The sequence below is a fragment of the Nothoprocta perdicaria genome, unplaced genomic scaffold (assembly GCF_003342845.1).
Source record: "Nothoprocta perdicaria isolate Ctin4 unplaced genomic scaffold, notPer1 scaffold_7, whole genome shotgun sequence".
Classification (NCBI taxonomy): domain Eukaryota; kingdom Metazoa; phylum Chordata; class Aves; order Tinamiformes; family Tinamidae; genus Nothoprocta; species Nothoprocta perdicaria.
In genome coordinates, this window is record NW_020455976.1 from 6,334,325 (window position 1) to 6,359,020 (window position 24,696).

Consider the following 24,696-nt stretch of genomic DNA (forward strand, 5'->3'; position numbering starts at 1 on the left):
TCCCCCATGGCGGCGGCAGCGCCGCGAGCAGCGGCCGCACCGCGGCCTGACACATCAACAAAGATGGCGGCGGCGGGACCGGCCCCGGCGCGGGCGGCGAGGGGCGGGGCCAGTCCGGTGGGCTGGCCGGTGGGGGGCGGGGCCAGACCGGTGGGCGGGCGCAGGGGTGGAGCCACTCAGGTGGGCGGGCACGAGGGGGCGGGGCCGTGTGATATGGGCGGGGCTTCAGCCGGGGCGCTTTAACCCCTGCGGGGCGGGCGGCGGCCTCGTGGAGGGGCCTCAAGCGGGGAGCCCTGGGCAAGGTCGCCCCCTGCGGACGTTTATTTCTGTTTTCCTTCAGATTTTGTCGTTCGCACCTTTTTTTCCAATGTCTTCTCGCTGTTCTTCTCACTATTGTCGCTGGGTTAAAAAACCTGCCTGGAAGTGTGCTAACAAGTGACATTGGCAACAGTGGCAACAAAGTACTTTGAGGCTGAAAAGCAGCAAAAAAAAAAGTGATTTAATGCAATAAACCTCCTTATTTTAAAAGAGTTCTTACAGCCACCTTCTGTCTTCGTGTGAGACAGCCCTATATAGCCGGTACCCGCAGCACTTTCCTGTTACCGGTGCAGGACCTCCTGGGCGGGACCACAGACCGGCCCGAACCGGCGCAGACCGGCTCCCCTGGCCCCGCCCCCACCCCGCGCAGCGGCCGTTGGCGACCGTTAACGGCTGCGCCCAGCGCCCAGGCCTCGTGGCGGGCAGGTGAGAAGGAGGAGGGAGGGTCTGTCCGTGCCCCGTGGAGCGAGGAGCGACCTCGGGAGCCCGTCCGAGGGCAGGTGCTTGTTCAGGGGGGCGGCCTGGGGGGCCATAGGGGGCCCCGTGCCCTACCGGGAGCCTCCCTGCTCCACCTCGCTGCAAGGGGAGCCAGGAAGACCCCGGTCCGGGAAGGCCTTTGGCTCTCAGTTGTGTTGTGGGAATGGAGCAGCTGCCGCTGAGTCGGAGTTCTGCACCGTGGCTTGGGACACGATAATCTCATCCCAAGTTAGTTATCCAGGGCAGTGCTGTGTGAAAGGGTACTGTTGTGCCCCGTTGCAGTTGGGATAGCTGGTCTCTGGATGGCTTGGTTATGGTATAAATATTCTGGAAGACTTTCAGGTTGATTTTTCTACCACTACTTAGAGTTTTTTTTTTTCATAATTAGAATGTGTAACGTTAGATGTTTACTCTTGGAAACTTTTGTCCAGAAGGTCACTGTGGCAAAGCCCAGGATAGTATTTTCCCTCAGAAAATGGCTTTTTCAAAAGGTAAGTTAGTTGACTTTTTAGGGCATCAACATATAACACGATAGATTCTTCACTTGTGGTTTACTCCCAGGATTGAAGAGTGAATATGTTTTAATGTAGTTGTATTTTAAAAAATAGTTTAGCAATAGTTTGCTAAGCAATAAGCAATAGTTTAGCTGCTTGTCAGTGAATTCCTGCAGGACAGAAGTTTTATGTATTTTTAATTTGAAGGTTTTTTTGTTGATATCTTGAACATCTAAAGTATTTTACTGTTTACTGAGCAAATTATAGTGGATAATTATCCTTCCATATTGGTGTTTAAGTTGAAAACTAGAAGATATTAAAATACTTGATCAGTGTATATGTGTGCATGAGCTAACTATTAAATCCCTGTTTTTGTAGTTACCTGGCATTGGAGCGTTATGAGCACCTTTTGTCATACCTTATAGTCACGGTTTTCATGATGGCCCAACCGCTTCGCTTGAAGAACAAAGGTAAAACTTCAGAGAAAGTTTTAAACTTTTTGTCAAAAAGCTGTAGCTGAATATATGCTTGGCTATTGATAAAGATCGTCAGTATGATTATGGCTTGTAAATGTAGCTAATTCATTATTATCTAGACTTGTGTGAGCCGAAAAGATAGGGAATTCAGTGCAGGTACGTGCACTGGGAATTGGAGTTACTGTACTAATGTTTCTTTCCTTCAGCACTATCTCAGGGCTCTTTTATAATGTGCATTACTTTTCATTAGAAGAACTAAGTTCCTTTCATTGTATGTTGGTATGTAGCTATCTTTAGTCTGGAGGATTCATTGAGCTTGACTGCATTTTGAGCTTGCTTCAAGGCCTAAAAATGCCATGCAAACTGTGTGACTGTTGGCCCAGAGGAGAATTTGCACTAATAAAGCTGTTAGAGCAAACTCGGAGGGACCTGTGTCGTCTGACTGCACCAAATTACTTGTGGGGAAAATGAATTGCCCGTTTGTAGAAATGTTAGTCTCTTACTGACACATAAGGAACTTAGAAAGTTTGTGGTAAAAATCTGATAGTTTGTGAATGAAAACCTTTGTCTAAAGAATAAGCTCACTGGAAAGACCACAATTTTTGTTTTTGAATGGTTGTTGATATGACAAAATTGCATGTAAATGTAAGCTGCACATAAACTGTGTGCTCAGTGAAAGAGCATATTGAAAGAAAATAGAAAAGGCTGCCCTGCACCTTAGCTGTTGTTCAAGCCATGTCTTATGTGTATGCGTAGCATTGTACAATTGTCTATTCTGGGTTTTCTCCCTTCATCTGTATGAAGTTGTGTGTGTTACATAATTTCTTAATTTATACTGAGCGAATATAACTGGCATAAGTTTATGAATAGAGGCATTAACCTCTTCTGTTGGAGGGATAGATGCAGAGTAGTGAATCTGTAGTTCTAATATTCTCACTGGTGGTAAGATTTGAATCGGTGTAGTATCAGAGTAATAAGAAGTGAATGTGGTAGCAAAATAGTAGGAATAGATAAATGTTTCATTTAACTACGTTTTCCCAAAGCACAGGCATGCACTAGGGTTGTTGAATCACTTTGCAAATGTTTCTGTTCTTAGGAAATTCAGCAGAAGGTGTAATTCATAGCAGGAAGTCGTGGTTGACAGCTGCAGTTGGTGAAGGAAATGCCGTGAGTTACTGTACTTTATAATTAGACCTAATAATCTGACCATTTCTAGATAGCAGAAATGATTAGAATATATTGCTTTTGCTGGAACTTTGAAATTTTAACTTGAATTTTGTTGCCATACTCTGATATTTCAGTATATTTCTGTCCTAAAGGACTGTATCTTCTGGTAAGAAGCACGTGAGCTGTTTCTCTTGCAGGGCCCCCATTCTGATGTGATTCAGGAGAAGCCAAAGAGGCAATATTCTTCTGAGAATGTTTTTTCTATTGGCTATGATGAGAGTCTCTTCAGTTCTTTAGCATTACCTTCACCAAAGATGACCTGCCATCACTGTGGTCTATTTGGTATGTTTCATCATCCTTACTGATTGCTGAGAAACATGTCTTCTAGGCTCTTGCTGTAAAACAAAGGCATTTTATCATCTCATAGTTGGAGTTACAGAATTGATGAATAATTTCATTCTTTATTGAATATTATCTTTTTCAAATTTAAATATAGACAGACTTTGGTCAGCTAGGTCAGTAGTGTAGATATGGATGAGTAAAGATACCAATTTGTATGTACTTAGAACTGTAGTGCTACCTTGTTGTAATTATTAAATGTCTGGAGTTGGTAACATAACAACTGTCATCTCTTCTACCATAAATGTTTCCCTCTGACTTCATATTTTTAGGATCCTTGAGGTGTTCACAATGTAAGCAGATATACTACTGCTCTGCAGACTGCCAGAAGAAAGATTGGCGAACGCATGGTGTGGTGTGCAAGCCAATTAAACAGGAGTAAGTTTGTCAAAAATTCTGCTTCCTTTTTATAGAAGGACAGCGTTCCTGCTAATATATCTTAAGTTACAATTTAAGTATAATGTCACAGTAAAACGTTGTTTTTTTCATAGGTTAGTATTGTCAGAAAGTTCAGCTCTGTGTTAGAAGGATGACTAGAAAGATAGTATTGAGTTTGTCAGGATGTTATATAAAGTGGCCTCACAGATGGCCTAAACCAAAGATAAAGGGTTCTGCTTTGTGTCTGTATTCAGAGTAACATGAACACACAGTGACTTTGCTATTGGCCTTGAAGATGAAGGGAAGGGAGACAATGAATCTAAACACAATTAATGTGTTTCTTTAAACAGACACTGCAAAGGCTCCTTTGGAGTACAAATGTAGCCTGGGTGAACTTCATTGGCACCTTGTCTTTGGTCAGCACAGCTTCAGTTAGAAATTCTCTCAGCCAGGTCATTGTCTCACTGCTCACCATCACTCCTTGACCTTCCAGCTGAGATACTTGGGAGTCATCTGAGCATCTAGTCAAGAGTGATGATAGCAGTCTGAAGAGATAGTGTATGTTGCTCAGCAAATTTGCAGCCAGGTGTCCATAAAGTTTACAAGAGAATACAACTATATTCCCCTGCTTTGCTATAGGGACTGCAGAAGCTGGCTTTTTTTTTTTTTTTTTTTTTTTTTTTTTTTTTTTTTTTTTCAATCAAGCTGTTATTTGTTACTTTTGTTTCATTAATGTTCCTAACTGAAGTAGCAAAATGATCTCTTTTTGTGCTTTTATGGTTTTGAAAGCTTGCCTAGAATTACATTGTTAGAACTCCACAAGAGCAGTATGAGGTTGATTTTTCAACTCAATTAAACTTAAATTACTTTCTGTTATATTTTAAATTTTGGTGTCATCAGGAAAAATATACCAAGTGTTGCGTGTCAGGGAGCTAACAAATTTGTCGTTTCCCTTCTTTCTTGGGAGAAAGAAGTATTGACATGAGCCCCTACAATGAAGACAGCCGTTTTGTTTTAATTGCAAATAGATGGTACTCATGTTACTTGCTTGTCTTTGGCTCTTCAAAAATAACACATTTTTATTTGATTACAGCTTAAGCAGTAACAATGGAGACAAGGCACCTGCTAAAGCCAAGAGAAAAGTTTATCTTAAGGTATAGAATATGTTTTTAATGTGCTCTGTGTCCTGGAGCTGCTCTGAGCTAGGTACAATATTAATTTAACCTGTATAGGAAGGGAACAATTTCAAAAGTCATTCTTTTACTCTTTTTGGAAATACTCATTGTTTCATTTGAGAAGTTGCTGGTAAAAGCATTGAAAAGTTACAGCTTCAAAAGCCCTTACCAAAACTGTGGTAAAACTCTTGTCCACTTCAGAAAAAAACTAGCGTTCTTGTTTCTTTGTTTGTTTTTGGCTTTGTTTTTTCCCCTGTCTCCATAGCAATCTGATGCTGGGACCTGTGTTGTTATGGGAAATACTTTTAATGTCTTATTGCATTTTGACAAATACAAGTAAAATCTTATTTCCTTAATGTAACAGAAATAAAACCTGTTAAAGTTTTCCTTTCTATCAATTTCTAATCTCCTTCAATCTTAGTATTAGCCAAGCAATTCTTCCAGTAATTTTCCTATAAGCTGTTACATAGGAATCATTTTGCTATCCGTTAAGAGTTCCTGGAATCATCCTTACTGAAGGAACTAAATACACATACCTCCAAATAGCAGCATGTTTGCACTGTATAGCGAAATTCCCCTGTTATTTCCTACTTTGAAGTAGCTCATTCATTTATTAGATTTTTCTGAAGGAATTTGGTAAGGAGGGTTTATCGTGACTTATGGTATTTCTTTTAGTTTTCTGCAAGGTGTACTTGTGTCCATGCACGTTACTAAAACAAATGTTATCCCTCTTTTCTGCTTATGTACAGTCATCTTGACGGTCACCTACAGTATCTTAATGTTATTCTTAATGTCAAGTGCATTTTTATTAAAATTGCCACTAATCTATCTCTGCATTTTTTTTGAAGTGTGCTGATCCAAAAGATCATTAAAGAGGCTTTCTCTATTGATATGTATGAGATATGTATTTCTAATGTTTTTAGTGTGTAATAGACATGTATGCATTAGATGTGTTAGACCAGATGTTAAAACTTTTTATTTAAAAAAAAAAGCCCTCCTGTTAGTTATCCTGGTAGCTGTGGTATTAAAACTACAAGACAGTAGATGTATTCAGTTCAATTCCACTTATGAGAACAACATAAGCAGGAGATACTTTGAAGTCGTCAGTGCTGTTTAAGCAGGTAAAAAAGGAACAGATGAATTCATACCTCTATTGCCGTTGTGTAAGTATGCCAGCACTTTTTTTTTCCACTTCATAGTCGCTGTATCATACTTACTTAAGTATGCATTTTTTATGCATGCTTTATTTATGTTTTCAAATGTAATGAGTGTTTAAGACTTTATCTTACTGAAAGTCAACAAAAGCACTTTCATAAATGCTACCTGAGATGCTAAAAGTTATTCATTCCATGTTATTACAACAGCATTTATCTGAACAACTTAAATTGAAGTGTAACTTTTAGTTGTTTTAAATAGGGTAATTCAGCATCTGTGGATTCCCTCAAGATACAAGAGCACATCAAGAAAATAATGCTTTCAGATCTTCAAACTGTAGGGTTGAAAAAAGCTATGGAAATAAAGGTACTTTTGAGAGAATATTAAGATGCTTAGTTTGTTTGTTTTTGTTAGAAGATGAGTAAATGCAATGGGAAAATACGGGAGAAAAATATTTCTGTGAAAGTGAATATCACTGGTATTTATTCCCTACGATTTCTACTGCCAGTTAAGAAACAGAATTAATTATAGAATTTAATGCATATATTAATGTACACTGGTCTTAAGTGATATACTGTATGTTGCTATTGAATAATTCTCATGAACTGTGACTTTTCTCTTTAGGGTATAGTAACAGAGTTCAGGAATCCAAGTGAATTTTATATCCAGATAAGTTCTCCAGAATTTTTAGAACATATCAATAGAATTTCTGTGGAACTGCAAGACTGTTACGCTAATACCGTTATTCAAGAGGAGTATATCCCTATCAAAGGGGAAGTCTGTGTTGCAAAATATTCTTTGGATCAGGTAACAACTTACTATCCCTGAAATGACAGTTCTGTTTTGAACCCATTGAACTATCTGTTTTACTTTTGTGCCTCTGCCAGTGAAAATAAAGATCCACATGTTCCAGTGTTTGGAGAACATAATAAAGTTGGTAATACGTGGAATGCAACTCTGACACACTAAAGGGTTTTTCTCCAGAAGCTTTACCTCTGTGTGCTTCCAAATACTTAGAGCTTAAAAGGCTGGTGTGTCATACTGCTGTCTTAAAGACTCCAGGTTTTAGTAAGTGTGTACTACTACAGTTGAAAGTTTGGAATATGATTCTGTTTATTTAAGGAAACTATTCTGACCTCATTTCTCATCTGACTTTCCTGATGGCATTTCCCATAAGCTCTGTAGTAAAACTACACTGTCTACATTTTTTGTTTCCTCTGCTCCCTTCTCTGTTGTGGGCTGTTTTTTATTGCCAGCCAGTGTCAGTAGAAATGATGTTCTGTCCTCACAGTAGCTACCGCTACACTGAGGTGTGTTTGTTTGAGTTACTTCAGTATTGTTCAGTTGCCTTTTTTAATGAAAAGATAAAAGCTGATGATGATAGTGCATTCCTCAAAATTCATACTGAAGTAAATCTGTTGCTTCACTACATTGTGCTCTTACTGACGAAGCTATCATTTCTTTCTATGTAGACCTGGAATAGAGCATTGGTAAAAGATGTGGATATAGTGCAGAAGAAAGCCCAAATATTCTATATTGATTATGGAAATGAAGAAAATATTTCATTCTCCAGGATTAAAGCACTTCACAAAAACATTGAGCTCTTTCCTCCATGTGTAAGTCTCATTTTTCTAAGAATGAGTTGTGATATTTTAAATGAATAGCTCTCAGAATGAGTGTATCTTGTATGACTGTCGCTATCACAATGTTATGTGCTCAGTGAAAGTGGGGCGTGAACTCTTCTATCCTGTTAGAAGTGTGATACACTATCTTACATAACCATGGCTGTATATATAGTGGGGAATCAAAGGGGAAATGTAGTTTAAAAGGTGAACTTCATTTCCCTGTGCTTTGTAAACAAACTGCCCAAGTCAGTAGTGCTTTAAATTCCATCAACAGCTTTTACTTTTATATGCCAGATGATATTTTTAAGGGCCTTACTTTTTTTAAGAGGCAAATAAAAAGTAAAAATAAAAAAAGCAGTAATTACTATTAATTCTTTCCAGGTCATTAAGTGTTCCCTTGCTAATTATGATCCAACACAAGACGGATGGAGTGATGACATTGCCAGCTCTTCCCCTCAGTTCATGGGAAAGCACTGTTCAGTAACTGTTGTTGACATATTACAGGAAGAAATGATGCTCAGTTTTGCTGTAGATGTTACTCTTCCAGATTCTGGTAAGGCAGGCTTGGTAATGCAGTGAAAAAAACAACTGTCAAGACTTTCATGCACTCGCTCTCTCGCGCGTGCTCGCTCTCTCTCACACACGCTCCCTAGCCTCTGCAATATATTCTCTTCTGTATTTTTATTTTATTTATCTATTTATTGTCCTAAATCTTACCCTTGTTAAAGAGGTCATTTAAAAAGATATGTGCCTGGTCTGTCTTCTGTCATGCTTAATAACCTTAGATTGATCTTCTAACTCTATCTTTTCAGTAGAGTCTTAGAACTAGTTCACTTCTTTTTTTTCTGAATATACTTGTTTATGTCTGCTTTGGATATGGGTACACATTTTTCATTCTCTCCTGCATTTTTGTCTCTTGAATATGATAGTATCAAGTTTCTAGTTCCACTGTTAAGTGTTTTATTAGCTTTTATTATACTTCACCCATACCTATACAGACAAGAATTGCAGTTTTCACCACTGATAATGTTACCTGTATTTAAGTTGAGAACTCTAATTCAAAATTATAACTTAAGAACACTCTCTAGCAGAGCCAAGCCGAGTAACTAAGCTTTACTGGGGAGTTGCGATTTAACTCTTCAGCTGAGCCTAGGAGATGTGATTGTGGAAGCAGGTCAGTGCACAGAAGGTGCCTGCTCTCCTCCGTGGGAAGCAGAGTATAAATGATGATGATCTGAGAATATTCTTATCATAGATACACAGCTACAGAAACATGAAGAAACATTTGATCTTAATTTAATAGTATTCCAGACAGACAGCAAGCTTGTCTCCATTCATAGTCGCTGCAGACAGAAGAATGATGGTGCACCTAAGCCCTTTGTAAATATAACTGATTCAGGGTTATACTAAGCAGATTTTTTGTTCTGTTGCTTTACAGTGCACTCATGGTAAAGCAATATAACCTCCTAGCCTCTTGGAAACAAAATCACAAAAATGTTGTGGTCTTAGGAAATCTTGCATGCCTTTTGTGCATGATCTTTTTGATTTCTTTTTCTTATGTGATTTCCTTAGCAGGGAAGGACTGATAGAAACTGATAGAAGCTCCAATACTTAGGTTTTTCCAAAACTGTTATTGTTCTGCTTTCGAAGTATGCTATGTGCTCAGGAAATAAGTAGAATGTCATCACTTCAATATGTGATGGCAACTTAGGTTATACTTAGTTTTGTTCTGGAACTCCTTTGACTAAACTGAATTAGTTAGCTGTGAATTAACAAACAGGTAATTACATTGTACATCTACACTTCAGGAAAATGTCTGGATGAAGTACTGTCAGAAGTGAGGTCTGACTTATCCTCCAAGAACAATGCCATGGGAACAGATTCTCCAAGAGGTAAGCAAGTCACACTTAAGTAGGAGAGAAAACGTGGGGAATTTTAGATCCTTCCACACTGAAAAATGCTATGAGTGTAGTAAAACTGCAGCTGTTCACCTGCTTCACTTGCATTGGTCAGAGGAGCTCTGTGAGTCATTGCTAACTCCAGCACATATGCTTTTTACTAGTATAAAATACTGTTGTAATGATGACTGCATGTCATGAACAATGAAATTCTGAACGATTCAACAAAATAAACTATTTCAGCAAACTTAGATTTTGTAGCTTAATTTAGCTTTTTTTTATTTTTAGTGACTCTGAATGCTACCTTGTAACATTATTCGTTTCAGAGTTCTTGATCAGTAACCTCTTTTCCTTTTTTTCTTTTGCCTGTGTGTTTTAGAAAATCATTCTAAAGGAAATAGAGAAAAAATGCCTGAAGATAAAGAACTAGTTCTCAACACTGATGCTGTTGCAAAGTGTGTTTCTGTCTGTATTGGAGATGTGTTTTCTGGGGTGGTTTCCCACATTCAAACCCCAGAAAATTTTTTCTGCCAACAGATGCAAAGTGGGCGTAAGTGACTCAGTTGTTTGAAAACAGGGGCTATTACCTATTGAGCACGTTTGTGGTTTTGTTTTTCTCCAATAGAGGGAGATGTTGCTGGTCACATAGTTTTACCTGTAATAATGGTGTTCAAGGCCATGCTTCACTCAGTTAAGAACCATGGAACTGAGGAATCTCTAACTAGTTATCCATGTGCGTTCCCTTTACAGTTGTGATTCCTCAGACTTGAAGTCTCTCATGCTGAAGAGACAAGAGTCCTAATCTGATGAGATCACTATTTCCAAGTTAGATTAGACATTACATGCAATAATAAAATTGTGTTTATTCCGTCCTACTACAAGGTTTTTTTCTGGGCTTTGAGATAAAAATTCGGGGTGTTAGTGATTTTTGTAATAACCATAAAGCTTCCCAAACTGTAAGGTTTCTAAATTCTCTGTATTTTGACATCAGATCGTCTTGCTGAGCTTCAGGTGTCTCTTGGTGAATATTGTGAAAAAGTTCCCAGTAGCCCCAATTTCCGTCCTGCTGTTGGAAATGTGTGCTGTGCCCAGTTCTCAGGTAAAGAAATGGGTACTCTTTAAGTCACCTTAGTTCATTATCTGATTACAAATTCTAGAACTAACTCTATGTTTAGAAATGTTTCATTCAAAGTTTAGTACATGTATCTAGTTTTAGCTTTGGGTAGTGCTAAAAATTGTTTTTAAGGTGGTGGTGGGTTTTTTTGTGTGTGTGTTAGAGGATTAGTTTCAGCAGTCAAATATTAGGCGTGTTTTTATTGTGGTGTTTCTTTGTTCACACCGTGGAATGGTACATTAATGTAGCAAGCATCTGAGATTGGATCACTTTTGTGTAAAGTGATCTTTCAAAAGACCATGAAGAAATTGGATTGATATTGTTGAGCACTATTTTTTTTAATGACTTTAAGTACTGACTTTTAGATTTAAAAAAAAAGGGAGAGGGAGAGGAGCAGAATTATACATGTGTGGGAGGCTTCATCATCTCAGTATCTGTGTAGCAAAGACTACAGTTCTGAACTTTATTGGGAATGTACTTTAAAAATCAGTGATAACTAGAAATCTCATGATAAAAACTTCATTAAACTTGCCTAAACGTAGGTTAATATTCTATACAAAGCAATGCTTAAATCTATTGAACTTAAGTACTTCAACTACATAATGCACCTTTTTTCATGCAATATCCATTTGAATGAGAGAAGGCCTATTTGGAGGTAACCTTCTGCAACAATTGACTTGCACAAGAGATATAGATACCATCTTCTATGAGGGCTTTGTAAAGCTTTGTCAGCTGCACAACTGCCTCAAGTTTACGTTAAAATTGAAATTGTGTTTTATATTGGAGTATGGCCAAGAAATAGTTCATTGCAAGGACTTAAGTACTGTTAATATTTGTATTTTCCCTTCTAGAAGACAGCCTTTGGTACCGTGCTGCTGTTTTAGCATATACTTCTGAAGATACTGTTCTGGTGGGCTATATAGATTATGGTAATTTTGAAGTTCTTCACCTGACTAAACTTCGTCCCATGATTCAGAGATTAATGGACTTTCCTGTTCAAGTTATAAGATGTACTTTGGCAGGTATGAAATAAATGATAAGCGGTTTCAGGCTGGATGGAAAGAGAATTAAGAGGATTCATATACTTATTACATGCCTCTAGCATCACCTGTTAAAATAAGGGAAAGGGTAAAGATGAGAGCGGACGTTATTTCCAAAATTCTTAGTTCTCACTTCTTTCTCTAGAGGAAAACGTAAGGAAAACATTTCCTCTCTCATACATTGATTTCCTCTCTACAAATATGGAACATGACCTAAAGAACCCTGTCTTTTGGGGCACATCATGCTGGCTATAACTGCTAATGCTTATTTTAGGACTGCGAAAGGTCTGTTTAGATGTAAAAAATAGATGCTTTGTGATTGAAGTCTTCATGATTGAAGTGAAGATTGAATTACTCTTGTATAAAATATATGATTTTGGAATGCAGTCCACTTGTGTTGACACACAAAGACTACAAAGACACACACAAAGTCTAAAAAATTCTATTTAAAACATTATTGTTGAAAATTAATTTAGTAGGGTAAGCAGTAAAAATGTAAGGAGAAAGAAACTTATAGTAGCAGATGCATTGGTTTAGAAATTATTGATGTTGCTGTAAATGTATGTTGAAAGCTAAGCTGTATTCCTGAGACACAATGGCCAGCAATTCTGTGCGTCATTCATGGTAAAATTAATCTGAATTTACATTTGTTCTCCCAACTAGTTGTGTATTACCTTTTATTATTATTATCATTAAATCAACCAACAAAAATTGAGATTTTTTTTAAAAATCTTTTTAGAAGTCTGAGGAGTGGGGGGAATTCCTTGGTATATTGGTTTTTGACCTATAGTCTTGGTTTTGTTTCATACTTCTGCATATTTCCAAGGCCTTGGCTATTCTCAGACTCTTTTTGTACAATCTGACTGTTCAGGTGTAAAACCATTGATGGGAACCTGGACCGTGGAAGCTATTTCTGTCATGAAACAACTGGTGCAAGACAAAGTGCTTACAGTAAAAGTAGTTGATAAAAAGGGTAATAGCTCTGTGGTTGAGCTCCTAGATGCATCAGTTACTCCAGGAAAAAATATATCAAGCTACCTCATAGAAAAAGGCTGTGCAGCTGAGGAATCAAAGATGAACTTGCCGGCAATTAAAATGACTAATGTTAAGGAGGAGGGAAGTGGTGAGTACAGCAAGCCAGCTCTGCAGTGCTGGCTTTATTTAACTTCCTACTAGAGCAGGTACAAAGTTCTTACAGGCAGAAGCCTTCTAGATTGGATCATCAAGTCTAGCCATTGCAAATTCTCTATCAATAGAAAGTAAATCTGTACTAGAATGCATAAATATATTTATTTGGGTTGCAGTGATTTTTTTTTTTTAAAGACTGTACTAGTATTTCTGCTTTCTCTGCTTAGGTCTGCTTAGATTTCTGCTTCCTCTGCTTCTCTCTCCTAAGTCTCTGTGGGTCTTCTGCATTTTAAATGCTGTTTCTAAACGGAGATAATCGCTTTTTGTCTTAAAACTTTAAAAAATTAGTGTTATCTGTTGGAATTTAAACATATATATATTTCTCTGCCAGCTTGCAAAATTTCTCATTAACTTTTGTTTAACTCAAACTATTAAAATTTGTGATTGCTGGATCCAGCATTAAAAGTAAATCTCAATAAACTCACTAGAAATTAAGAAACAATGTAATCGTGATTAAGGAAATTATTATGAAGAAATCTTGCCATGAAGAAATCTTGCCATCACACAAAAGAACAGCCAATTATATATCATAGTAGTTAAGCATCCTAAAACCTCCTCTAAGCTTTTAGCCATCTCTTTATTTTTCTTGTCAACCTTTCTTCCTTCTGAACTGGTAAAATTAGACTCAGCTTCTACTTCTCTGAATGTATTATGTGCAGTAATTATTCTTTATGCCTTTCCAGTAGGGATTTGGATCTTTTACTGTATGAAAAATAGTCTTGCACTCTGAGAGTTAAGATAGGGGTGTGAGCCAGGCTTCTTTGCCTGCTGGTAATACTTGTTCCTCAAGTAATATGCTGGCAGACAGCATCCTGGCCAGATCCCTCAATATCTCAGCCATCCTGACAATCACATCTCTTATGTGAGCTTCATTTTGCAGGAAGACACTTAACTGTGAAATCTCCATCCTTGGAGATACTTGGAAGCCACCTGGAAAAGGTCCTGGGCAGCCTGCTGCTTGAGCAGGAGGACAGAGCTAGATGATCCATCCCTAAAGGTCCCTTTCTGTCTCAACTGCTCTGTGATTCTGTTGCTGGGAAGGTCTAGTAAAGGCCAGCCACTTGGAATTGTGTTTTGGAAGGACTAGCAGAATAGTCTCTCTGTGTGCTGCTGCTTACCACAATGCTAAGAAACTTGAGACCTATGATAAATATTAGTAATTTTGGTAACCTGCTAAAGGAGTGAACAAGAGCTGCTTTAGCATGTCATGAGTTAGTGTTTATGTCAGATATTCTGTGCCTTATTAAGCAATATAAGGGATAGATGGCGTTGGCAATGTACGTTTAACAGTCTTTTTGTATCTTCGGGCTTTGATGGTGAAAAGCACCAGCACTCTGTGATAGTTAATTCCCTCCTGCCTGCCTTCTACCCTGCTTATTAGGAACTAAAATTCTCTAAAGTCTCCCCTGTTCAGAATACTCCTGCCTAGTCTTCATGTAATTTCTCTTTATATAAATTCTGATCCCTGATAGATTTCTGAACTATTTGTCACTAGCAACAGTGATCAAATATATTAAGCAATTGTCCTGTTTCTCTTATGTGCTTTTAGACTGAATAGGTGTCACTGGCTATTAGTCTGTTACATTATTTATAGCAAGAAATCTTAGTATGTGAAGGACCATTCAGAATATATAACTCCCAAAATTAAATTAATTTCTTCCCTCTACTCCCCCTTCCCCTATGTCTCTAGAAGATACAGCAAACAAAAATATTTGGATGTGGAGTAAGTTATGTCCTAAGCAAACAGTAGATGTCATAGTGTGCACCCTGTACAACCCTGGCGAATTCTACTGTCAGATTTCAAATGATAGTGGTAAGTTTCTCCAGCCTTTATCTTTCAGCAGTTACTGTACTTCCTGATTCCTCATTTATTAACATAGTTCCAATGCATTGCTCTTTCAGGTGAGTTTAGAGTGCTAGGGCTTACCTCTGAATTTGTACACTTCAGCATAAAGAATACAAGTAAAATGCTGAAGAAGTTGGATTATGGTGTGTAGTGATTATTAGAATGAATTCTCAAAGTAATGGAGGCAAGCAGCTGAGTGAAATTCATTGCAGCTATATAGAGGAGAGAGCTAATGCCTGGTAAGAAAGGAATTGCCAAACAGAAGGTAGAAGCGTTTCCTGTTCGCATACAGAACTACTGGAGTTCTGTTACTATGTTCTGTTCTAATGCAAAAATTTAAAAAGCTGCACTGACACGGTGGAAAGACTCAGAAGAGATAAATGTGAAGGCGAAAAAATACATTTTCTGAGACTTCCTTTTCTTCTGGATACACTCCAAATATCTTGTTTCTCCCTTTACAGAGAAAGCTTTCTGATAATCACTGGCTTTTTTTTTTAATGTAGTAGAAAAAGCATGATGAAGTTAAATGTATTTGATTGTCCTTTTCAGACCTTTAAATTAGAAGTAGAGGGCAGATCTTAAAAAAGCAGGGGAAATCCACCTGGCTCTTCGAGGGTAGTGTGGATTCTGAATGTCTTAGCACATTAAAGCCTGCCTGCTTCCCTAAGAGAGGGAGAATTTGATACAAAAGAGCAGTATGGGGTCCCGGGGTTTGTCATGGGTTGACTGAAGTAGCTAATCTCCCTAAATCCTTCACATTATGGAGTTAAAGGTGTTTGTTGCATTAATGGGAAGAATTAGTTGTCTTGCTATAGTATTTATCAAGAAAGATCAGCTTTCTCAGGTCATACTGATGAATGTTACCAATAAATTAACTGTTTTAATAGTTAATAGTTTAACTATATTAACTAACTTCAGTTATTTTTAAATTACTAAATTTCAGTGAAATCTTCCCAAGTCACATATAAGAGAACTATAAGGCAAACATTACTAAGTTTTATTCAGCTTGCTGTATTGATCTTGTCTTTGTTTTTATTCTGGTTTTCAGAGTTACTTGCTCTAAACTCACTTAACAAATCATTGTCTGAATACTGTCAAAAAACTCCACCAAGTGTTTTTAAACCTAAGAATGGAGAACCTTGCTGTGCTTTTTTTTCTGGTATGTAAGAAATGAGAATATTTCAATTTGAAAATTAAATCAAAATTAAATTTAATTTTTTAAATTTTGTGAAATTAAAAAAAAAGCAGTCTCTTATGCAGAGGATAACAAGGAGTTGTATTTATTCTCTAACAAAAAAAAATTACTCGTAAAATTAAGTTAATGAGAGAGTGTTTTTTCTTTCTGACTTTCTTAAATCAGCTGATGGTAACTGGTACCGTGCTTTGGTGCAAAACGTCACTTCAGATGGAGCTGTTAAAGTCTGCTTTGTGGACTATGGAAATGTTGAGGAAGTACCACTGGACAAAATTCGTCAGATTTCATCCTCATTCCTAAAACTCCCATTTCAAGGAATTAAATGCTGGCTTTCAGGTGCATCTTACGGCTTCTTTCATCGTAAAAACTGTTTCACTTTAAAAAAAAGAGGGGAGCACAAGCTATCAGTATAGCCTGTGCAGTTCTGTTGTACCATATATGCCTTGTATGTAGATTCCAGACTCTGGAAGTCTTGGGAACCGTTGTTCTAGCCTTAACCTCGCAGCAGATTGGTATTTAGCAGAAAGACATTTGCTCCTCTTGGAGCTCCAGAAAGTGCTGTAGAGTCATCTAGTATGGAAGTTTCTGCTTTACCAATCAAAGGGAATTCGTAGCTCAGTGCTACTTCATCTGTGGTGCTCACTGGCATTTGGTTGCTAAGGGTAAATGGTTGTATTTTGCTTTTGTGCAACTAGGTGATTTTTCACAAAGTTTTTTGCAGTCCAGGGAGCTTCTGTGTCTTCATGAGCCAAGTTGACCTTTCAGCTTTCTATAGATCTCTTTCATTTGGTTCTTGTGGAGTCTGGCCCTCTACTGTTATTTCTCCATGTTCTCCATATTCTCCTGTTCTTCCTTCTGAGCACTAGATCACTCAAAATCCTACAGAATACTGTTGAGTCTTTTTAATGCAGTCTTCTAGGTTTAAAAAAATCACATGAAAATAGGGGGGAAAAAAAATCTGAGCATATCAGATTTTCTTGACTTTCCAGACAATTTGGAGGAAAAAAAGGCCGTATACAAAATTATTTTATAAATACTGTTTGTAATATTTATGCTTAAACACAAGCATTGATTTAGTAGAATAGCATCAATTGTAGCAAGGTAGAAGCCTTCGATATCTTGAGAAAGTGTTTTAGGTGAGAAGAAAAGAGGAAGAGAGGTTATCAAGTGTGAAACAGAATGTGTACCTCAAAGGTAGTAAGTCTTGAAATAGAACTGTGCTTTAAAAACAATTGCATAATGTTGGGAAAAGTTGCATAATGGAGGTATTTTAAACAGCTCCTACTTCCTAGGTAAGAAGCCTATTAAGCTAGTCGTAGGTTAAGCCTAGGAATATATAATAATGCATTTTTATAAGCCTGTTTTCTGTTCCTAGGTATAAAGCCTATTAACAGCAAATGGATCCCAGAAGCTACAGCAAGGTTTCACATGTATGCAGCAGGCTCCAAGCTCCAGGCCAGAGTAGTTTCCTTCTCCAGCGACGGGGCGGGTGTAGAGCTCATCGACAATTCCACAGGTTGTCCCAAAGTCATCAACGAGATGTTAACTTGTGAGCAGTTGGCTGTAAAAGAAGTTTTACGAGATAAGAATAAGTGTCCAAATAAATTTGTTGACAAAAAAGGTAATTAAAAATGAGTATTAATTTTTAGGTTGATCAGGAATTTTTAGCAGTCCGACCTTTAACCGTGGTTTTGGTCTTAACTAAAATCAGGAGCAAACATACATAATTTTGAGTGTATAATGAGTTAAGCATAAGCTGCCCATATAATGTGGCATTATAGGCAAAAATAAATGAAAAATTACTGGGTTTGTTTTAAATGATTGCTCTTTGAATACTTGACATTGGAGAGAGATAAATGTGCTATAAGACCGAAACTACTCTGGGCTTACTTACCAGTATTTATTATTATTATTTTTCTTGCAGTCTTTTTCATATGAATTACTACCATGTTAAAAACTAGCTAGTGAAAAGAAAATGCAGCAAGAATGTCTTGTTTTAGCTTTATTTTATTGTAATAAAGGCATGCAGGTGCTGGTAAAATTCAAAATAATATTCTATAGCAGGCACCTCTAACCAGTATATGTTTTAAAGTGTTACACTGCATTTTATTGGTCTCTAACTCTATTAGAAAGCTCCCCTGGGCAATGGAAGTCAGTAGAATTGGCTATTGGTGAAACCCTCTCCGTCTGTGTAACAGAAGTTTTGAGCCCAGACTTGTTCTATGTTGTACCAATTCAAACTAGAGGTAAGAAACAGTCTTCTATTCTTAATATCAGTAAAAAGCCTTTGCTGCAATCTGGTTAACCAGATGAAAGCCTGCTGAATCACATGCAAATGAGGTTTGGAAAGTTGGAAAATACAGAAAAAAGCAGAAGAATGGGGTGGGGGAGCTTTGAACCAGGTTAAGAACTGATACAATGATGCTATTTGTTATACCCAAACTAGATTGCTCATCAAATGCTTTGTCTCCATAGATCAAGAGACACCATATCAGCAGTTGGCTGATCTGGAAGAGTACTGCAGATCTTGTAACAAGCAGCCCTTTAACCCCAAAGTGGGTGAAGTCTGTTGTGCAAAGTTTTCAGGTGAGCGAGTATAAAACATTTTTTCTTCCCTCCTTTTACAGAAAGGAAAAATTCTAATTTTGAAGTGCTTACGGGTCTCTTACTCTGTCACAAAGTATAGCTCCATTGTTTTTAGGGTAAATAAGCTGTGTGACTGTCTGGGAGAGAAAATACAGAGTATGAGCACCTTGGGGCAGGGAGGGAATAGCTAGTAACTGTAAAAATGGAAGTTTTGGTGACACTGTAAGTCACAGAGTTGTTAAGCCCATGGTAATGCGCAGTGCATCAGCATGGACACAGAAACTCTTGTGGCTTGGGGTTTACCTTGTGGGGTGCCAGTGTCCCTGGCAGGTCCTAAACCTTAAGAACAGGCAGTAGCCTGCTGATATGTTAGGTCACTAATTAAGGGAAAAAAAAAAAAAAAATATATATATATATATATATACACACACACAGAGAGTGTAAATGCTGTAAAATGGGTTGTTGATGATGGATTGTAGATGAAATAACTCTTGGAAAACGTAATGGATGAATTGCAAAGGCAGAACACAGGTATGTACTTAAGAACTGTTGATCACCTGACTTAAATATTTGGCTTTTTAGAATAACTGGGACAGGAGATACTTCTAAAGTCTCATGTATTGAAAGGAGTTGTGTATGGGGAAACAAAGGTAGTGAACTGTAAGTAATGTGTATAGAGCTTTTAAAGAATGTTATAGTAAAAATCCTGTCTGTATAATTGGGGCAAAAATCTGAAAGGAGTGGTTACATCTTATAAATGCTACAATTGGAAATTATTCCTTGCTCTGTGAGTTTTGTTCTCAGGTTGCCTTCTGTAAATACAGGAGTACTTAAAAAGATGCCAAATGTAGAACATTCCCGGAAAGCTACACAGCTGAACGGAGGTTCTCGTTCTCAGGATAATCTGTATCTGTAAAAGTGTTTTGCCTAAGACCTTTGTGTTTTGATCTTTTCAGGTGATGGCCGTTGGTACAGAGCCCTTGTTCTAAAAGTGTCTCAGTCCTTAGTGAGAGTGCTATATGCAGACTATGGGAATACAGAAACTTTACCACTTTCGAGTGTGTTGCCAATCACTGAATCCTACTTGAAGCTGCCTTTTAAGATAATTAAGTGCTCACTTGCAGGTAGAAAACCTGATGGGTTATTTTCTTATTATATATATCTATAACAGATATAGATATTATATATCTACAATAATATATATAATATACTGATTATAGTATGTATTCCTTCTTTATAGACAAATAAGGTGATCTGCTGTAGCAGAATGATGGATAGTTCTGTGGAAGCTGTTCTAAAAAGAATGTTTTTAGGTAGTAGATCTGAAAAAAATCTACAGGGAAAAAGACAAAATGTAAGCTGTTAACTGAACTGTTCTGGGCTTGCCAGTGTAAGAGACGTGGAGTTTCTAGAGAGGGTCCAGTGGAGGACAACAAAGATGATTAAGGGACGGGAACATCTCTCGTACCAGGAGAGACTGAGTGAGTTGGGCCTGTTTAGCTTGGAGAAGAGAAGGCTGAGAGGGAGGGGATATGATCAACATGTATAAGTACCTGAAGGGGGAATGTAGGGAGGAAGGGGCCAAGGTCTTCTCAGTGGTGGCCAGTGACAGGACAAGGGGAAATGGGTGTAAGCTGCAACACAGGCAGTTCCATCTCCAGGTGAGGAGGAACTTCTTTCCTGTGAGGGTGACAGAACCCCGGAACAGGCTGCCCAGGGAGGTTGTGGAGTCTCCTTCTCTTGAGGTCTTCACAACTGGCCTGGATGCCGCCCTGTGCCCCATGTTCTGGGTGTGCCTGCTGGAGCAGGGGGTTGGACTAGATGATCTCTAGAGGTCCCTTCCAACCTCAACCATTCTGGGATTCTGTGAACTGTTAGTATAAAGGTTAACCTTTGTACTTTCAAAAATATAATGGTGTGATGTGCAAGATTTAAGTGATACTGTAAAGGACCTGTTTATAGCACAATCAGGTTTGTAGTATCCTCTTCTTTTTTCCATCTCACAGGAATCAAGAAAGCTGAGTGGCCTCCATTGCTACTAGATATGTTAAAAGAAATGTTATTGAATAAACACGTCACAATTACAGTGAAAGGGATTAGTGGAAATGTTAATCTTGTTGTAGTGGAGAAACTCTCTGAAAATGGTAGTCTGAATGTAGCTGAGAAACTAGTAACAGAGGGCTTGGTCAAATACAGCAGTACTGAGAACCTGCCTGCTCTACATCAAGGTACTTATTTTCACTCTCTGAATTTAAGGTGTGCATGTAGCATGCCTAAAGGAGCCCTCCGAGGGGAAGCAGTGCTCAAACATGCTTTGCTCATTTATTTGCTTTCTTTTTGTAGGCTGTGGGAGTGAGACCAAGTGCTGCTGTGCAGATTTGAGTGTGCAAGTAAGACTCAGTGCAAATGATGTTAATATGTTACTTCTCCAAAATTTAAATGCAAGCCAAAGTAGGAAGGGAGAGAGACCAGGAAGGCAGTAATAGCTAGCTGAATCACTGAGGAAATGAAATGTATAGCAAATATCCTGACTCTTTTTTTTTTTTTTTTTTTTACTACTGATATAGAGCAAGACTGTGATGTATTTCCTGTCCATATTTTGCCACACCTACACAGCCCAATAACTTTTTTTCCCCAAGTATGAAGGCTCGGGAATGTTGCTTTTCTGTGTATTGTAAAAGTAGTTGCTGCATTTTGCATAAGCTGCATCATTTGGGCAAAGGATAGAGTTTTTTGTTGGCTTGCTTTGGGGTGTGTGTTTGTTTTAATATGGCTGTGTTTTTTCTGTAGCTTTAAATTTCACAGCTGCACATTTAAGAAAATTCTTACTGTGTTGATTTTGGGTAGCACAGTTAATAGTAGTAATAAACATGCATTGTTTTGGTCATGGAGCTAGGACTGGGAACCTGCAGCTTCAACAGATGTGGACACTGGTGTAACAACAGCTCCTTCGTGGGGGTGGAAGGGGAAAAAGAAACATCACTTATGGAAATGTTACTTTTCTCTAAATTTTTGGTTTATTTTTGTTTTTAAGTCTTGCTTTTAATGTTAACTGATGGTGCTTAGGAAATGCTGGAAAGAACTTCAGATCAGTGTCAATTTGATGATCCAGTTCTCTGGATTTGATCCATCTAATTTCTTGTCTGACTTCTCTGATGACTTTGCGGGAGGGTTCCCCCTCTCGCCATTCTTCCTCATTCCAGTAAGATTGGCTCAAAGTCACAGGGCAAATGAAGAGAAGTGAGAGGATTCCAAATTGAACTGAAATTCCAAGAAATAGCCAGGTGGGGCAAAGAAAATTGAGTAAAAGGGTGTCTTTACAAGTCTGTTATGTCACATGTGTTTAGAGTATTTTATCAATTCTGTTCAAGGCTGTTCATTTAAGTAATAAAAAAAAGGTGTTAGCTATACTTCATCTACAGAGTTTGTGTGTTAGCATAGGAAGGAGCTCTGTTTTCATTGAGCTAGTAAAGGACTTGACTGAGATTAGCTTTGCTATCTACTCTAATTTGAAATTGGCGGTTAAAAATAACATACACACTTTCTATATTAAAAAGGTTTTAATTTTTTTACATTAAAAACGTGTATGTTTTAAAGAAAATATTCCTGCTAATTCTTTGTCCTTATTTCACAGCTTAAGAAACATGAACAGATTCTCCTCTTTCTTTTAAACAAATATGGGAATTGTGATGGATTCAGTGAAATGAAAAAACTGTTGGATTAAGTCTCTGATGAGTTCATTTTTTGGAAGAGCAATTGTATTCATCAGCTTTAAAAGGAGAGAGTTGCTTTGGAGGAATTTTGCTGTTTAAATACTCACCTCTATGGACTATTACTGTAAAAGAGTACTTAACTTTGAAAGGTTTCAAAACTGCAAGTTATATTTCCTCTTTAGTTTTTGTTTGATGCTATAATACGTTTATAAACTACTCGGTTTATTTAGCTGTTGAATGTACATAACCTACAATGTAGTGATGTTCCATAAAGGAATCATCTTGCTAGTATTTGAATTTCAAACAATTATAATCATACAGCTGGCTTCAGCTTTGATGCCTTTCACTTCACTTGAAAAATGATGCTATCCTCTGGTTATATTTCAACTTAATTTCTTGTCTGAGGTTAGTAGACTCAAAATCATTCTTCATAAGCTTGGTTTCAGTATTGTAAAAGGTTGAATCTTAACTTGGACTATGTATAGACAGTTCTTTCTCTCCCTGTAATCAGTAAACACTTAAATGCACATAATTCTTTATTTACAATTATGTTGTTTAATTTGCACTTCTGAATATTGCTTTGAAATGAGTTCTGATAGATGTCTTGATTTTTGGCTATGTTACAAGAAGAAATATGTTTAAGACTGATACTCAGCAAATTTTTGTTTACATGGTATAATAAAAAAGCTCAGTCTGGGGTATGACAAAAGTCCTGGCTGTCTATTAATAAACTTTCTTGGATGAGTAGTCATAATTTCTGCCTCTTAGTCCACTGGCAATAATACAAGTGCATTCCAAATCACCGTTAGTACACTGTAAGCAAAGATGTTACTGGTACTCCAAATCCAGTTGGATTGGAGATTAAATTGTTTTGGAAGTGAAATGGTTTTGCTTGTCTTACTGTCTTATTCATAAGTTGCCTCAATCTTTTTCTGTCCTTTCTTACTTTTTTCATGTAGTCAAGTGCTTGCCCTGCTTAATAGTTAGAATAAATCTTGCATTAATTTTTTCCAGAGTTGTTGTTTGAGTTTTGAGGGTCTGTTATCTTCCTGGGAAGACTGACTTTTTTTTGAAAAAGGGTTTGCCCATCTGTACAACGCGTTGCTGCTGCTTTGCTTCCCTCTCCACCTCTTCCCTCTCCTAGCAACTGCTGTCCTGCAAGCAGCCATTCTGTTTCCTACGCAGACTTGCATGGCACCAGTCAGAAGTAGTTGCTTTAACCCTGGAAAGGTAGGAAAAAGAAAACTGAAAGAAGAAATCCCTATTTGTCTTAAATGGGCATCAAAAATTGCTGCTTGCGTGTTGGAGAGACGCTGCTCAAGCGGTTCAGTTTGGGGCTATTGCTCTGGACAGCCTGATGCAGAGTTGCAGCCTTGCTGCCTCCCCGAGAGCTTCGTCCAAGGCAGTCTGGCATTTTTTCCCTCCCGAAGTTACTGTCACTGCTCTGGAGGTGCCAGCCCATCACAGCCTGTGCATGGCAGAGCAGAGGGAGGAGCTCCCGCTGGAGCCTGGTGAGACCCGTGTCAGCCTCTGAACGGAAATTCAAGGTGATGGTCGTAAGCTTCTTCAGAGTAATTAGTGCAGCAGTCTCTTAAACTTACCCCATAAGGGGAGAGATTAAAATATTGGAGATATACAGTGTTTTTTAAAAAGAAATGATTGCAGGTTTATGGCAGCTGTTCAGTTACAAGCCGATCACCTAGGACTGAGACAGACCTTCCAGTGCATTTGCAGGGCATCGCTCTGCACCCCTTTCTGCTTCAGCTGCTCTCGGAGCCGTGTCTTGCCGCGGGCAGTGCCTTGCTTCGTGGGCTCAGGGCTGTGCTCCCCCGGGGTCTGAGCACAATGCGGCATGGGCTGGAGTGACACCTCCTGCCAAGAAAGACAGCCTGCCTTTCACTGCCTTCTGGTTTAATGGAAAGAAAAGTTTATTCCAATTTTCGCAGGGAACTTTTGTCAAACTCCTCCCCGCAGTTAGCAGCGGAGCAGCCGGAACCGGCACGCACAGCGCGGTCTGTGCAGCAGCGGAGCGGCCGGAACCACCACACCCAGTGCGGGGACACACATCCAGTCCGTGCAGCAGCTGGACGGCAGGAGGGAGGTAGGTGGCCCTGGCCCTGCTGCGGAGGGGCTGTGGGGCAGGGCTGGGGCGCGAGGGGTGGTTAAAGGCACCCTGCTTTTCTGCTGCAAAACGCTGTTCCCCAGCCCGTGTCTTCATGCGTGCTCTGCTCGGTTCTGTGGGGCCAATGCTGGTCAGGATGCAGCCAGGGACCTGCCGTCGGAACGGGAGGAGCTTGGCAGCGCTCTCATCAGGGACCTTGTTTAGAAAGCAGATAGAACAAGGGCAAAAGAGAGGGGAAAAAAAACAACCTGGAGTCCTCATGCTCTGCTGGGTTCCCTTCCCAGCTCAGGCAAAGAACCAGCATCAAGGACAGGCTCTGCCCCGGCTTGG

At 38.6% G+C, this 24,696-nt stretch overlaps 1 protein-coding gene across 6 annotated transcripts; it reads left to right on the top strand.

The window, feature by feature from the left end:
* Positions 1-1,226: 1,226 nt before the first annotated feature.
* TDRD1 (tudor domain containing 1) lies at positions 1,227-23,060 on the top strand. 6 transcript variants are annotated; one of them, XM_026050728.1, is made up of 25 exons: positions 1,227-1,286; positions 1,668-1,759; positions 2,862-2,932; positions 3,130-3,274; positions 3,604-3,709; positions 4,803-4,863; positions 6,301-6,405; positions 6,664-6,846; positions 7,512-7,655; positions 8,046-8,217; positions 9,473-9,556; positions 9,942-10,112; positions 10,554-10,661; positions 11,531-11,698; positions 12,588-12,839; positions 14,595-14,717; positions 15,799-15,909; positions 16,111-16,281; positions 17,321-17,566; positions 18,075-18,191; positions 18,421-18,531; positions 19,488-19,655; positions 20,538-20,759; positions 20,875-20,921; positions 22,166-23,060. In XM_026050728.1, the coding sequence occupies exons 2-25, from the start codon at positions 1,726-1,728 to the stop codon at positions 22,253-22,255; spliced, it is 3,210 nt and encodes a 1,069-aa protein (XP_025906513.1). In that variant the 5' UTR covers positions 1,227-1,286; positions 1,668-1,725; the 3' UTR covers positions 22,256-23,060. The 6 variants fall into 6 exon arrangements, with proteins under 6 accessions (XP_025906513.1, XP_025906515.1, XP_025906511.1 ...); XM_026050726.1 differs by having other exon boundaries at positions 1,234-1,286; positions 11,528-11,698; XM_026050727.1 differs by having other exon boundaries at positions 1,234-1,286; positions 11,528-11,698; positions 14,598-14,717.
* The last annotated feature ends 1,636 nt before the right edge of the window (positions 23,061-24,696 follow it).

Bases quoted from the DNA above. Each gene is read 5' to 3' on its own strand.
- TDRD1 (XM_026050726.1), top strand. From the start codon at position 1,726: ATGATGGCCCAACCGCTTCGCTTGAAGAACAAAG. The intron at 15,910-16,110 runs GTATGTAAGAAA...TTCTTAAATCAG, and splicing joins TTGCTGTGCTTTTTTTTCTG to CTGATGGTAACTGGTACCGT. The intron at 17,567-18,074 runs GTAATTAAAAAT...TAACTCTATTAG, and splicing joins TAAATTTGTTGACAAAAAAG to AAAGCTCCCCTGGGCAATGG.